At 37.3% G+C, this 13,984-nt stretch overlaps 1 protein-coding gene across 2 annotated transcripts in view; it reads right to left on the bottom strand.

The window, feature by feature from the left end:
• LOC107098784 (vascular endothelial growth factor C-like) overlaps positions 1–13,984 on the bottom strand; it is a 25,881-nt gene that overhangs the window by 9,622 nt on the left and 2,275 nt on the right. The window contains exons 2-6 of one of the 2 annotated variants that reach the window (XM_015396631.1): positions 6,773–7,025; positions 6,509–6,699; positions 4,467–4,597; positions 4,273–4,376; positions 845–976 (exon numbers count right to left, since the gene is read on the bottom strand). In XM_015396631.1, coding sequence (XP_015252117.1) covers positions 845–976; positions 4,273–4,376; positions 4,467–4,597; positions 6,509–6,699; positions 6,773–7,025 — 811 coding nt within the window. Of the gene's footprint in view, positions 1–844; positions 980–4,272; positions 4,377–4,466; positions 4,598–6,508; positions 6,700–6,772; positions 7,026–13,984 lie in introns of both variants that reach the window. The other variant, XM_015396630.1, reaches the window with a different exon arrangement.

Below are 13,984 nucleotides of genomic sequence, written 5' to 3'. Positions count from 1 at the left end.
TAATGAGATCAACCCGTTTTCAAACCGCTGTCTGTGCCTATTGGCCAACGCTCTGACCAATGAGCGCAACTCACTGTGACATAATAAGTGTTACAGAAAGCTGGTGGGGGAGTGTAAACAAACAGCCTGTCGTTAAAATGGCGAATAGGTCCTTCTTAAAAATAACTGAGCGTAGAGCCTCTTCGTGCTGACGTTTCAACGAAAACCCCAAGTCTAATCCTTCCAAAACTGATTCCAAAGCTGAGTCAAAAATCGCCATCAGAGCCAGCGGTCCTTCACACGTGACTATGCCAAAAGAGGGCCGCTGCAGAGGGGCTGCGGGTAGCCCTGGCTGCCCTTAGCCTTGGAGCTCCCCTGGGTGCCGCTGCCCTCTCAACTTCCGAATTTGTTTTTTTAAATTACACATCAAATTGGTAAATGGACCATATAGTGACACTTTAAAGTATAATATTCTCGCCTCAAATGATCTTAAAACGAACTTTAATTGAACAACAGAGAACAGAAAAGAGAACTTTTAACTTTCAATGGAGTGCTCCAGTGAACGCTGCTGCCGCCGCAGTGCATGCTACTGTTCAATAGTTGTTGCCATCTTTCTTGTTGTGATTTCTCCAGTGTCGTGCACCTTTTGTTGTCACGCCCTCAAAACCACGCCCGCTTTGCATCCAAAAATTCAAAAAACACATCTCTGCGTTGTGAATGGCCCACCAGTTCTAGGCCCTGGGGCATTGATTTTGGTCGCTGGCATGTGGGGATAGTTTATTAGGCTAAGCTTTTACCATCTTGCAGATCTCCGTTCTTATGAAACAAGATGAAGTTGAATGAATGTGATTGATTGTCTCCTTACAGGTGTTTGGATCCAGTTTCCGGCCTGGATCACAGCTGGCTTCAGTGAGTCCGTTTTGACAGACGCAGTCACAGGTGGATTCTTCCAGAACCCTGTTGGGCCCGCAGAGAGCCAGCAGACCTGAGTCCAGCGCTTCTGGAAGACAAAAAGTATTAAGAGAAAAAACGGTACTTCACATAAGACACCAAATGGAAAAAAAAAAGTCATTTTCAACTAAATTTAAGTTTATGATGGACCTTTTAAACATACCTGGGTATCTTTGACATCTATGATGACGTTAAGCTGAAAGCCTCTTAGGGTTAATTACTGTTTCTGAGGCGCCAGGCGGGCAGAACACCTACAGTGTCTGTTTTGGTTTATTACTCTAAATCTGCATGTTGAGACCTGAGTTTGAGAGCAGTTTACAGAGAAGGCAATTTGAATATGCACCCTACAGCATCAAAAATAGATATTCCAATCATGCAGTAAGTTAGTAAAGGTGTTGGGGCTGTGCGTGATTGTACAAGAGCATTACTACATTCCAGCTTCATTTGTATCAACACTGTGGTGGGGTGAATTTGTTTGAAACGATCTGGCAGTGCCATCATACTCCTCGTTTCACACGGATTGTCTCTGGGCTGTATCTGCGGGGCATGACTACAAGCTCGTCTAAAAGGCATGATTCATTTGGCTACATAGCTACCCTTTTTTAGGTGATTTATAAGGCGGTAAATGGATAAAAGTAAGTAGCAGTTTGCTGAGACGTGGCCAAATCTGCAATCAGAGGAATGATTAAAAGGAACCAGTAAACCTGCCTTATCACATCAGGATGGATGGAGAGGGTGTGGGAAAGTGTAAGAGCCGCAGCAAAGACGCCCTCTCTACATGTCAGCTGATTATTTTTGATTTCTTTTAAGGTATGCCAGAAAAATCCTTTTCTGTTCTATAATTGCAATAGAGACATGGAACTTAACTGGAGCGGCATGTTGATAAAGAAGTCTGAAGATTAACTCTTTTGTAAGAAGATTTCCAGTGTGTTTGGCTGGAAACAAAATAATATCACCTGATATCTACCGTGTATTTGTATTCAGTGATGATGTGCGGCAGTGTTTCTGCTGATACCATTAACACTTTGTACAAGAAAAAGACAAAAAATATTAAGTTTAGAGTTTTAGATTGGGATTAACTTTTAGCCACTAGGGGCGCTAGACCTGTAACTTTCAGGGCTTTTTTTCTTCCTCTGTGTTTTGGAGTGTGGCTGCAGACCACTTTGGATCTGACTGAAAAGTCATGGAGTTGCTTGTAAAAATGTCTGATCATTTTTAGCTTTTAGCTTAGATAGCTCATAAAGGAGATGCAATGATGCAGTTGAGTTTTGTAGCAGGGCAGCCTGCAGTGCTTTTATAGCTAAATTAACCCAATAATTGGTTTGAAAGTAACAGTTTGGCCAAAAATGCAGATTTTCCCGTTCTTTATATTACATTCTTTTTACTAACTATTTAGGGTGACCAGACATCCTCTTTTTCCTAGACATGTCCTACTTTTCATACCTAAAAAAATGTCCGGGGGGAATTTCAAAATCATCCGGGATTTTGGTCGACTACAGTGCGGCACGTAGTCGAAACACACCGGGCAGTCGAACTGAGCCGTCAGCTCCGTGGTTAGTTTCTGGCATCATTATATTAGTAAAGAGGCTCATAAATCTCTTTAAACAGAGAGAAGCAGATTTACTGGGATATGCAACATGCAATAAATTATATCTCCAAGTTTACCACAAATTTTACAAGAAAATAATACTCTAAGCTATATTTAAAATGCAGCATATCCAATTTTTTTCTGGATGGAATTGAAATTGCACTTCTAGAGATACATGATATATCAATTTTGGCATTGGACTTTGGAAATTTTTTTTTTTCATGCATTGATGTTTTGGGGCCCTATATTTGTAATGCACTAAAAGGCATCCCTCTAACATCTATAAATATTAATATCAGTGTGTGGTCTTGTGTTTTCAAAAATAGGAAAGCATTCAATAAATACATGTTTGAGCTCATTTTTGGAAAATTAGCCTAATGAAAGTGTAACTGTAGGTCCACCCGAGTATCCCCACCAACTTTCATCACAAAGTTACACCCTTGCGTTGTACACCCTAACAAACTCATTTACTTTGTTTAAATGGTGGCAGCTGACAAAATAAAAGTTGATGTATTTAATTTTTTCTTACAAATTTAAACTACAGAATAGGAAAACTTTATTTGCGGCAACTGGTAACAGGTATTCTCCTTTTAGGACCTTACTACCAAGCATTCCAATTTAACTACAAGAAAACACGTTAATAAATACAGATACAAAGCACATAAAACCAGATAAATGAAATCATGTCTACTTAAAACCTCTGAATTAAACTTGGGTTTTTAAGAATTTTAACTGATATATAGTAGATGTTTTTTCAGGTTGGTGGGAGCAGCTGGAATGAGTAATGAAAGGCTGAGCTGTTTCCTCTGTAATCAGGGTGGCCCTTCTCATCACAAAGAGATGTGCTGTAATTTGCTAATCTTATGACCTGGTTTATAATATGGTACTGTTTTGTTTTTCCCCCTTTTTTATGATCATGAGGAACCTTTTCCACGTTAAAATGTTAAAATTTCTTTCAAAGCATTAAAAAAATCTATCCACTCATCTCCTACTGCTAGTCTATCATGGTCAATGTCATTCACATTTAGGTTTTTTGGATCAATTATGTCAATAAACACGATTCCAGTGCAAAATAACATAGTTAATGAACATGATTTGGTAAAAAAAAAAATTATACTAAACGTGTGGGAGGTGAATATTTCTCCATGGGGATACAAAGTGATTTGTTTCCAAAGAAACCCTTCTTCCATATGGCTGCGGGATATTTTAGATAATTTAAATTTCGTATTGATTGAAATACGCTCAACTATTTTAGTGATATCAAAACCTGCCTCTTACTTAACCTTGGAGCCCAGTCATGTCAGACGTAACAAAAACAAATCAGTAACCTATGCTCTACGGCTAAATCTTTGTTTTTTGCTTTATTTTAATAACTGTGTCATCTTCACAAACAAGACAAAGGTTAGTCCTGGTTTTCAAAACCTTGACTTTTCTGTGTACTTGAATATAAGTTTTACACTTAAAGAAACTTTTGTGAAAGCAAGGCTGATGGCTGATCCTCATTTGATCTTTTAATAGGTTGTTTGTTTTAAGCATTTAGCCAAATCAACATGAGGAATAGACGTGCAGATCCATTCTCTGAACCTAAGAGAAAACATTTAGGGTTGAGCTGAACTTGATCTGTTGAGTCTAGCTCTCTTTTTCCCAATTTCTAGAATGTTATTAGAGGAGAAAAATGTTCTTTTGGCACTTTTTATATTCCCCTCTGTAGTAAGTGTCCCAGGCTCAAAGAATTGGGTAAAAAAAAATCTCACCTGTATGTTTCTGAGTGTAGCTCATCGTGTCGGCAGAGATGCACCCACAGTTTACGGGATCCCACAATGATCCTGAGGCACAGGGGAGTTCAGGAGGGGAACACCTGCACATCCCCAGACATAAAACAGTCAGACATGTTTGAACACAGCGCAGTCACTCAGGCACACAGACGTCAGCAGGTCGTCTTACTCACAGATAATCTGTAGCTGCTCGTCTTATGATGGAGTGGAGCGGCCGCTTGGAGAGGCAAGTGCACGTGGTGTGGTTGACAAACGTAACCATGACGACCGTTTGGTCCATCCTGGGTGGAGACAGCTCCATCAGCTGGAGGGGAGGAAGAGCAAAGAGGTTAAAGGAGTTTCTTGTCATTTTATCCAAACTGAAGTCTGTGTGAAGGGTGGCTCTGGTCAGGCGGTGCGGTTTGTTGTGAGATCGTGCAGCTGTGCGTGACTGTGTCCGCTGTATCCAGTAACAGCCTATTCCCCATGGAGCGGGGTGTGTGTGCTGTGGTCAGGCAAGAAACATAATTGGGAAGAATTGGTTTCAGCATGCAGATAGATTATGAAGTGTGAAAGCAGTGATGTACCAGATTTAATGTGCTGTTTTTGTTTTGTTTGTTGAAACGTTTAGTCCTTTCTAATCAAAAGAGATTTAAATTTCATGCAAAAAAAACCAACAAAATCTGGGAGAATAAAAAAAATATTTGTTTTAACATATTGATTTAATGATATAAAGTGAACGCTTCTTCCTAATTAAGTTGAATACATTTGCTTTAGTTTTACATCATCAATGTATGCATAAAAAAACAACACGAGGCCGAATGTCTCAAAGATCAAAACCTCACGCTCCATTCAAAAAAATTTTAGCTAACCCTGAATGTTTTATGACAAAACAACATTATACCAACATTCAGAGCTGGTCTGGTGGCGCTTTAGCATCTAAACTGAAAGAAGCTCAATGAACTGAAGGATTTAAGGTGGTCTAGTCAAAGTTTGCACTTAAATCTAATTGAGATGTGATGTGCCTTTTTACATGCTGGGAATTCTTCCAGCTTGGCTGGTTGAGTGAACTCTGCAGAGAAGAATAGAGATCGAGCGATATTATAGGCTGGTATGTGCATGAATTTGCCGATTAATTAGTGCATTTAGCAACCATGCCATTAGATCACGAGATTACGCCTGCTTGATCTAAAAACCAATGTTTCTTGTTTTACATTGAGTCGTTTGTAAGAAATGGTATCATTGTGTCTTTTATATCATGTAAATAGAGAAAAGGTAAAGTCAATATCAACTTTAAAAATCAGCAGCATGTATCAGTTGGATTGATTTAAAAATAGTTGAAACTATGGATACAATTTTGGTCTTATTGCTACAAGAAAAATGTTTTGTAAATGGAATTTTGAAACAGAAGAAAAAAAAAAACAAAAAAAAACGAGGTTTTGAGAATAGCTCTTTTCTTGGATTTTGTTTTTGTTTTTATTGGACTTTAATACTCTTGTAGAAGCAATTATGTATAAGCTCTATAAAAGAAGGGAAATGATGTGCATATGGGCATGTGTTTCACCGGAAAGGGCAAATCGGTTTGACTGCTTGGCGGGGAAATGCTGTCAACTCACAGCTGGCTGTTGTATAATTTTTTTTGTTTTGTAAGCAGCAAGAGTGGGAATAAATCAGCCTTTAAACAGCAAGAACAGCGTCTGGACATTTTCTGTTCACACCATCTAACCCTGGCAAAGCGCGTCAACCATAAGATTCCAGTTTAAAAACACTCCAGTGGCTTTAAGCGTCGGCTTAGCCCCTACAACTGTGATTAAGGAAGAATGTAATCTATAAAATGCAATCAAATACAAGGATATATTTGAAAACATGAATTCTGAAAATGTCAAATTTGTAAGAAACATTAGAAAAATATAAAAAAAATAGAAAAGAACAGCAAAGCTACTCTCAAAACCTTTGCAATTTCTAGATTACATTTCTTTTCATATTATTTTTCTCAAATTTGAATTAAAATTTTAGATTAAAATGCAATCAAAAAATGCAAGTGTTAAAATTCTTATCTGAAAACGATGAAAAAAATATTATTTTTTTAATGGAAGTTTCATTTTCGGATAGCATTTTATTTTTTTTTTTTAATAACAAAACACGTTTTCTGATTTCAACTATAATCGAACAAAATTCCCTCCATACAGAACATCGTCCAGATGTAAAAGTCCCTCTGCACCTCAATCTTCCTCACCGTCTTATTAACCAGACTGTAGCTGGTATTGGTGCAGTAGAAAGCCTCGTTCCCGCAGCATCCGCCACAGCGATGCAGCGCCACGCAGCGAGGGACATGTAACTGACCCGTGGATTCTGGGTACTCTTTGGCCACCTCAACACACACCTCCCTTGGCTGGCATTGTATCCTCTTTAGCTCCTCCAGAATTTCTGTGGACAGGGTCAATAAGTTAGAAAACAAGTGTTTGATTTTCCAAAGCACTAACGCCACTTTACTCTTTACCTGCTATATTTCCATCATCTTTGTAAAGAGGCTCTGCCCGCAATGGGACCCACAAGTCGTCGTCGCCGGGGCGGGCTAAAGGGCTCACCGAAGAGGTTGAAAAAGAGGTGGAAGGGAAAGAGGAGGATGAGGCGTGCCATGATCTTTTCCTCATGCACTGCTGGATCACGCTGTATTCAGGGTAGAAGAACTGCAGGAGCTGGTCCATGTTTGTTATCTCCAAATTGGACTGGTCATCGGTCTGTGATGGAGCCTGGAGACGTTGAGAAGACAAAAACACGATGGACTTTTTTTCATATGAACTTAAAACTTTTCACCCTTTTTTTACAGATAAAAAAAGTAAGATTTTTGCACAATTTTGAGGACCAGAATTGTTTGGATTCAGGTCTGAGCTTTAACTAGGCCACTATAACACATGACAATCAAGATCAATAGGTTCCCCCACCTGAGGGCGGATCTCTGCAGCTTTTAGTATTGCTTGTATCAATGCTAATCTTCTATTAATGCTAATCGCTCCCTTGGTGTTAATTCAGGGGGTTTGTCACATTTTGATGTCTCGCTCTGAGCTGTTTGGTCGTTTTAGAACCTAATTCTGCTTTTAGGCGTCAATAGAGGCTACATGCTGACCCATCTGCTGTGTTCCTTGGTTTCACTGATCAACTGTTGAGAGGGATTTTATTTAATAGTACTAAAGTAGTTGGGGTGAATCCAAATAGACACCATGCTTTGTAATTGTTTTGCATATAAAAAAATGTAAATGTGTAATTATTTCCAAATTTCTATAAAATACAATTTTATTGCCATTATATGAAATGGGAAAGAAAATGGGTTAGAGTACTATTGGAATGTAAACACCTTAAGTAAACTCCTTTTCTCACAGGTTTTAATGAACAGTTCTGCCGTATGGTTTATTTGTTGTAGTAAAACTGTTAGATACGCCTGAGTTTAAATATTCAGGCTCACTGCTTGTGCAAGATAAACAATAAATACCTGAGCTACAAATGTGTTGCAACATGTCGCTGTCGGCTACTGTTGGTAATTAGGAGCACTTCCTTTACCTACTTTTTGTTTTTGCTTAAAAAACCCGATTTTTTTTCCATATTAGCTGTTTAAATCAGGTGAGTTGGAATCTTTATAACGCCTCTTAAGATGTGATCAAAGGTTCTAACTAAACAATCCGCCCTTATGACAAGTCTGCAGCCAACTTGTCGCCTCGTTAAAAGGAACCAACCAGAGCGTGGATTATTCTCTGACATTATTAATAGAATGTCAGTAGATTTCACACAGTAAATCAGATTCCACGGTTGACATTATCTTTCTGAAGCCTTCCTACTATATGTCACAACCACAAATGATTTTTCCCCCCTTGTGACTAAAGGAAGACTTGTTTCCCGTCCGCAGGGCAGCAGTAGATGTGAGATAGCAGAATAATTGTTTAACGGAGCGGGTAATGGAAGCTGCCATATCAGCTGTGGGTTTCGATATGTCATGGGACCTCTCTTGTCTTTTGCAGTAATATGAGAGGCTGTTTAGGTTCACATGCGGAGAAGAGGCCAGCTGGCACAGCTGGCATTTTCTAAACAGAAACCAGATCCCTGCTCTGTTATTTATCTCCTCTTGTCTCCTACTCCCACATTTTCTATTGCAACATATTTCCTTCTTATCAATATTTGTTTTTCTTCATTGCTGTGCTCCATTTTATTCATAATTTCACAAGCATTCTAAAACACACCCTATAAAACCTCCACTATAATAATAATTAGATGCATCTCTATGCTTTTGGCTCACAGCTGAGACTAAAAATGAAAATTTATGCAGCAACTGATGTTAGTTGGAAGTGAAATAAAGATCAAAATATGGCCTTACTGTAAAGTATGCTGGTGGATCTATGATGCTGTGGTCCTGTTTGTCTTGAGAGAAATGACATGTAGATTTATGATTGTCCTTCCAACATAATGGTATAAAACCTTTGATGATAAAGGTTACTGCAGATCACAGGTTTGCATTGGCCTTCTAAGGTTGATTGTGTTGACAGTGGCCTGAAGGCCTCCTCAGGGGACAGACTATGGACTTCCCTTGTTTACTGGCTGTAATTTCCTTTACCTTTTAAATTCATTCCAGTGAAGGCGAGAAGTGCAGACTCGCTAGCGCTGCAGCCGTCAGCTGTTTTAATTCAGCTGGAGATTATAAACGTGTCAACGGGATTTATGAGCTGGTTGATAATCTGATCCCAGGAGCTCGACTTCTTGTGTAGCTTTTATGTTGGGTGTTACTGAAGGGTCGTAATTCTAATTGTTCGGTGACAGTCATGAAGAAACATCTTCTGTCTGAATAGATTATATCATAAATGAGCTTTTTATTTTTTTATTTTTTTTAGGATTAATTTCATGAGGAAATCCTCCAATCTAGGAAAATAAACCATGGATATGAGAATTTTTTTTGCTTATTTAGAACTTGTGCTTAAATGTTTCAGATACTACTGATAAGAAATCAAGCCAAAAGCATTATATGTCCACTGCCATGCCTGGTGGTTTGCACAACAAAACATTTTAATCTAAATAAGCCAAGTTTTCTTTAAATAAGTGCATTTATTCTTGAATTAAGCAGGTAAATGAGACACTTTGCCAATGGAATAAGATAATTTGCATTTAAAAAAAACAAAAAACAACTGCAGTTTCTTAATTCCTACTCCGATTAAGGGTAAATAAACTCCTTTTAAGACATTTTTACTCATTTTCATAAAGTTTTTGCAGTTCCAAATCAAAATGTTTCTCCGGAAACTCACTGATATCTATATTATATCACTTTGACATAATCTCCAGCATATTTTATTGTATGCTTAGTATAACAGCTGGATTTACGGGAGGGAATATAGGGAAATGCTCTAGTTAATTCTCGATAGTTGGCGAAAGTCCAGTTGCCTCCCATTTATGCCGATTTGTGGCTGAGATGACCCAGATAAATGAGAATTCACACAGGTATATAGAGTAACTAATCTTTAAAAAAAATAAAACCTGTGGATTCTCCATTTTTAAAAAAATATTTTATTTCATGAAATAAGGTGCCGCTGCTACATTTGTGTGGTTTATGCTCACAAACCGTACCAGGCTTCACTCCTTCAATGTTTTGGAAAAATTTCAGACTTTGACTTTAAAGGAATAATAATCAATTCTTACATCATAAATGTTCTATAATGATCACAAGTTTTAAGGTTAGAACACTAAGTTTCGCTGAAAACCAAAGCACACGTCGCCTCTATCAGAGTCTTTGGTTTTAATTGAGTTGATGATATTTAAGGCTTTCAATTTAACAGTGCGATCCAGTCTTGCAGATTAGTTGTGGCTTTCCTTCTAAGTTTGCGGCTTTGGCTTGTTTTTGAGATTTTTTTTCTCCAGAAAATCACCAGTGAACCAGTGTGATTTGAAACATTTAAGCTTGTTGCTTCTGAAATATTATCTGCTGCATCTCCCTAATGCATCCATCAGTGCTTAATGGCTTCTTTTTCAAAAGCACTTTTGTTTCTGGGTGTTTTATTGTTCAACCAAGGCATATTATTGAATCTATATTTCTGAGGTCTGGGTGTGTTTTAGAAGCAGAGCTCAATACTGGTTTATAAGAGCTGATATTAAACTGTTTTATAGTGGAATAAACTGCATATGACATAATGCATTGGAGCTCATAGTCTTCGTCTGGTTCCTTTCATGTTTCGTCCTTTATTTTTTTAATTATTGAACGATCGCATGACATGAGGTCATGGTTCTAGGACTCTGCTGTGGTGATGCAGCAGCTACTTCTCATCCAGCGCTGTGGGGTGTGTCCAACATTATGCACTGTTGGCACAGAGACGCAAATATTTACACACACCCAAACACACACCCATATATTTATCACTCAGCCTGTTTCCCATTAGAAATAACATGTGTTTGAAACTGTTTAGATTTACACAAGAGGCTTAAACTGGATGCTCACCTTAATATGTGTGGTTGAAATATGTTGAAGAAGCGGAATTGTGGGTTAAGATCCCTTCCTTCAGAGGTACGCTCTGAGTTACTGACAGAGCTAACTAAGTACAAATACTCCATTACTTATATTTCTTCCTACTTCTGATTTCTATTCATTATATTTTCACACAAGTATCTGTACTTTCTATTCCTTAAATTTTAAAATCAAACGTTACTCGTTACTCTTGGCTTTGGTTTAATGTTTATAAAAATGTATTTTATATCATCCAATGCACATCAGATAAGTGGCGCCATCCACATCTAGTGAAAACTAGTGTAACTGGATGAGTCATATAACGCAAACACTCATTGGTTAGCTAAAGGAAATCATCAGAAGCAAGCAGGTGTTCAAACCGCAAACGTGAATTGTCTATGCCATGCTATTCAGATTCAGAAAAAAGATGTTGAAATGTCTGAAAGGTCGGACACAGGCGAGAGCGTGTCGGGAGATGGAGACAAACAAGACCTCCCTCATCCTTGGCCCTATCTCAAAGAATTTTTAGAAATAGTCGAAAAATTGAGCTTTCGCTTCATATAGTGGCATCTGGCTGTTTTTTTTAAAGGTTACTTTATACTTTTGTACTTTCAGTAGTTTTTGGAGCACATACTTTTTCACTTTTACTTGAATAAAGAGGTCAAGTTGATACTTCAAGTTTTACCAGAGTGTTTTTAAAACACACTTCTACTTGAGTAACAAGTGTGTGCACTTTTGACACCACTGGTTACTGAGAATCCAGGCAGATTCATGGTAGTAAGCTGAGATCTTTATCTGTCAATCTCTACTTTTATCTTCCCCAGGAGCTCCTTTTCCTGTTTTTTTTTTCTTTTTGTTTATATATATATAAACAAACTTCTAGATAAGGATGCCTGTAAAAAAAAAAAAAAATTCTCTCTATCCCACCTGTTTAATGAGCACCAGAGGAGCTGATGTTATCATTACTGTGTGATTTCATGCTTGTTGACTCTTAAGGAACATTAGTCCTGAGCACCAGTCTAAGGAATGCCTTCTAGATTTAAGCCTGGATGGAATGATGCGGTATTCTTTGGAAAAGGGTGGATTCTGAGTAAAAACAGCTATGTTTTATTAAAAAGTAATTTATAAATCGAAAGGCATTTTTTAAAAGGCTACTAAATGGAAAGTTATGTCTCAATCCTAATAAAATGAACGTACTGTAACAGCCTGCAGGGTTATGTATACTGACTTATATCCAGCAAGGAAGAAACAGAAGCTGTGTTTCTATTACAAAAAAGACAAAACTGTCAATATCATAACAAATACAATTAAAATGTCTCATAAAGACATTTGTATACATCATAACTCTGATAAAATTAACATAACAGCTATGAGATATAGCTATATTTCAGCCAAAACTCCAACTACTTCTGGTCGTCGTCTTCATCTTTGCAAGGCAGAAAGGGGCGTGGTTGCAGATCAGGTGATGCGGGAAAGGGGTTCGCTTTGCAGTTTTGCAAAATAGACGAATTATGAGATGACTGAAAAACTACCTTACTGAAGCGTGAAGTTTTAATTTAAAATGTGAGCCTTTTCAAAATCGCAGTGTTAATTTATTTTCGTAATTAGAATTTGCGTAAGTCGATTCTTAATGGAAACGCAGCTCGAACCGTCTTCCTCATACCTTTCTGTTTTGTCTTCTAGAGGTCTTTAGGTAACAGAGATGCTTTCCAGTTTTTTTCTATATATTGTTTATCTGTCAGTCCCAAGATGAAATAACTTGCATTAAATTAGACATTGAGATTATTTATACTCTGCCGACTATTGAGGAATGTGAAGTTTTCTGTCTGTAATTACAACTGTTTCCACAAGAATGACAACTCGGCCCCTTGCAGTTTATTTTCTGCATGTTGAAATGATGAAAACCTCTTTAAACATCTATTTAAAGAGAACACAACTGAGATGATTAGACCCAGGTGAGAGTGGAGGAGGTTTTAAATACAACTTCAGTCAATGTTTAATGATTTTAGATCTGTTTTATTAATTAAAAAATGATATCGTTTATGTTGGGTCTTTTTAAAGGAGCTTTTAGTGTTACGTTTTTGCTTTAAGAAATTTGAATTGTTAGACTGATTCCAACTCTTCATTGGTTTAAACCTAAAGAATTTATTGCAATATCACAATCCTTAAGCATGGCTGAAATGATGGATTGGATGGTTTGGTTGGAAACCATATTTCAAGTGCAAATCCTTTAGACTCTGCATGGTTGGATGGTTTCCGCTCTGCTTCTTATGCCCACAAACACATTTCAGTCACTGAGAGGCTAAAACTCAAGAAAATATTAAGGAATTCGCAAATATTAATTAAAATGTGAGTTAAACATAATTGTTTTCATTTTTTTTTTTTTTTAATAAAAGTATTGTTATATTTATGGAGCCCAAATTGAATATTTGTTGGTTTTCAGTTTGCTGCCTAATGATGATACTACAGCCACCGTGTTTCACAGCTCTAAATACTTTCTAATGAAAACATTTTATGTGTTGCATCCCATCTTTGTTCATTTCTTTTTTTTCATGCATACATTTTTTTTCCTATTCTATTCTATCTTCCTTTAGTCATTTTTTTCCAGTATGTATATTTAGTTATTTGTGTGTTGTTTTCAGACGTGGGCCCTTTGAAAGTTAACCTGTTTGGCTTTGATCTAGATTGTAAATCTTATTTCGGTGTGTCAGGATTTTAATAATGTTTTGGAGTAAGAAAAAAACGGTATTAATAGTTTTCCCTCTTAAATCCATCTACTACACCATTGCTGTTCTCCTAATATTGGACTGAAATAGTTCTCTCTATAGAAAACCTACTCTTGGTTCAATGTTGATCTAGTTGGACTGATCTTTACTAACAAACATTTTCCAGTTGGGTTAATCCTTTATAGGGCGCTCAGTGAAATGCTTAAATTAAAATTTCCAGCGAATAGTGTTATTGGAATCCTGGACCAGACCTTGTTACCTTTGTTACATTCAAAAAATATGGATGTTTGATGGCAAAAATGTCAACGTAATAACAGGAAACCCTAACTTGCCCCAATATATGAAGAAAGATAAAAGTTCTTCTATAAGAAATTCATGAAAAACACTGAGAGTGAAAGAAACACATTTTTTTTATCCAACATAACCTTAGAGGCATTAATGCTGATACTGACACTTATATTTTTTGTTTGTATACCACACTAAAACCACCCCCCATGGACAATACACGCAC

This window comes from Cyprinodon variegatus, unplaced genomic scaffold, assembly GCF_000732505.1.
Source record: "Cyprinodon variegatus isolate N-32 unplaced genomic scaffold, C_variegatus-1.0 Scaffold810, whole genome shotgun sequence".
Taxonomy (NCBI): domain Eukaryota; kingdom Metazoa; phylum Chordata; class Actinopteri; order Cyprinodontiformes; family Cyprinodontidae; genus Cyprinodon; species Cyprinodon variegatus.
This window is presented reverse-complemented; position numbering and strand designations above follow the sequence as displayed.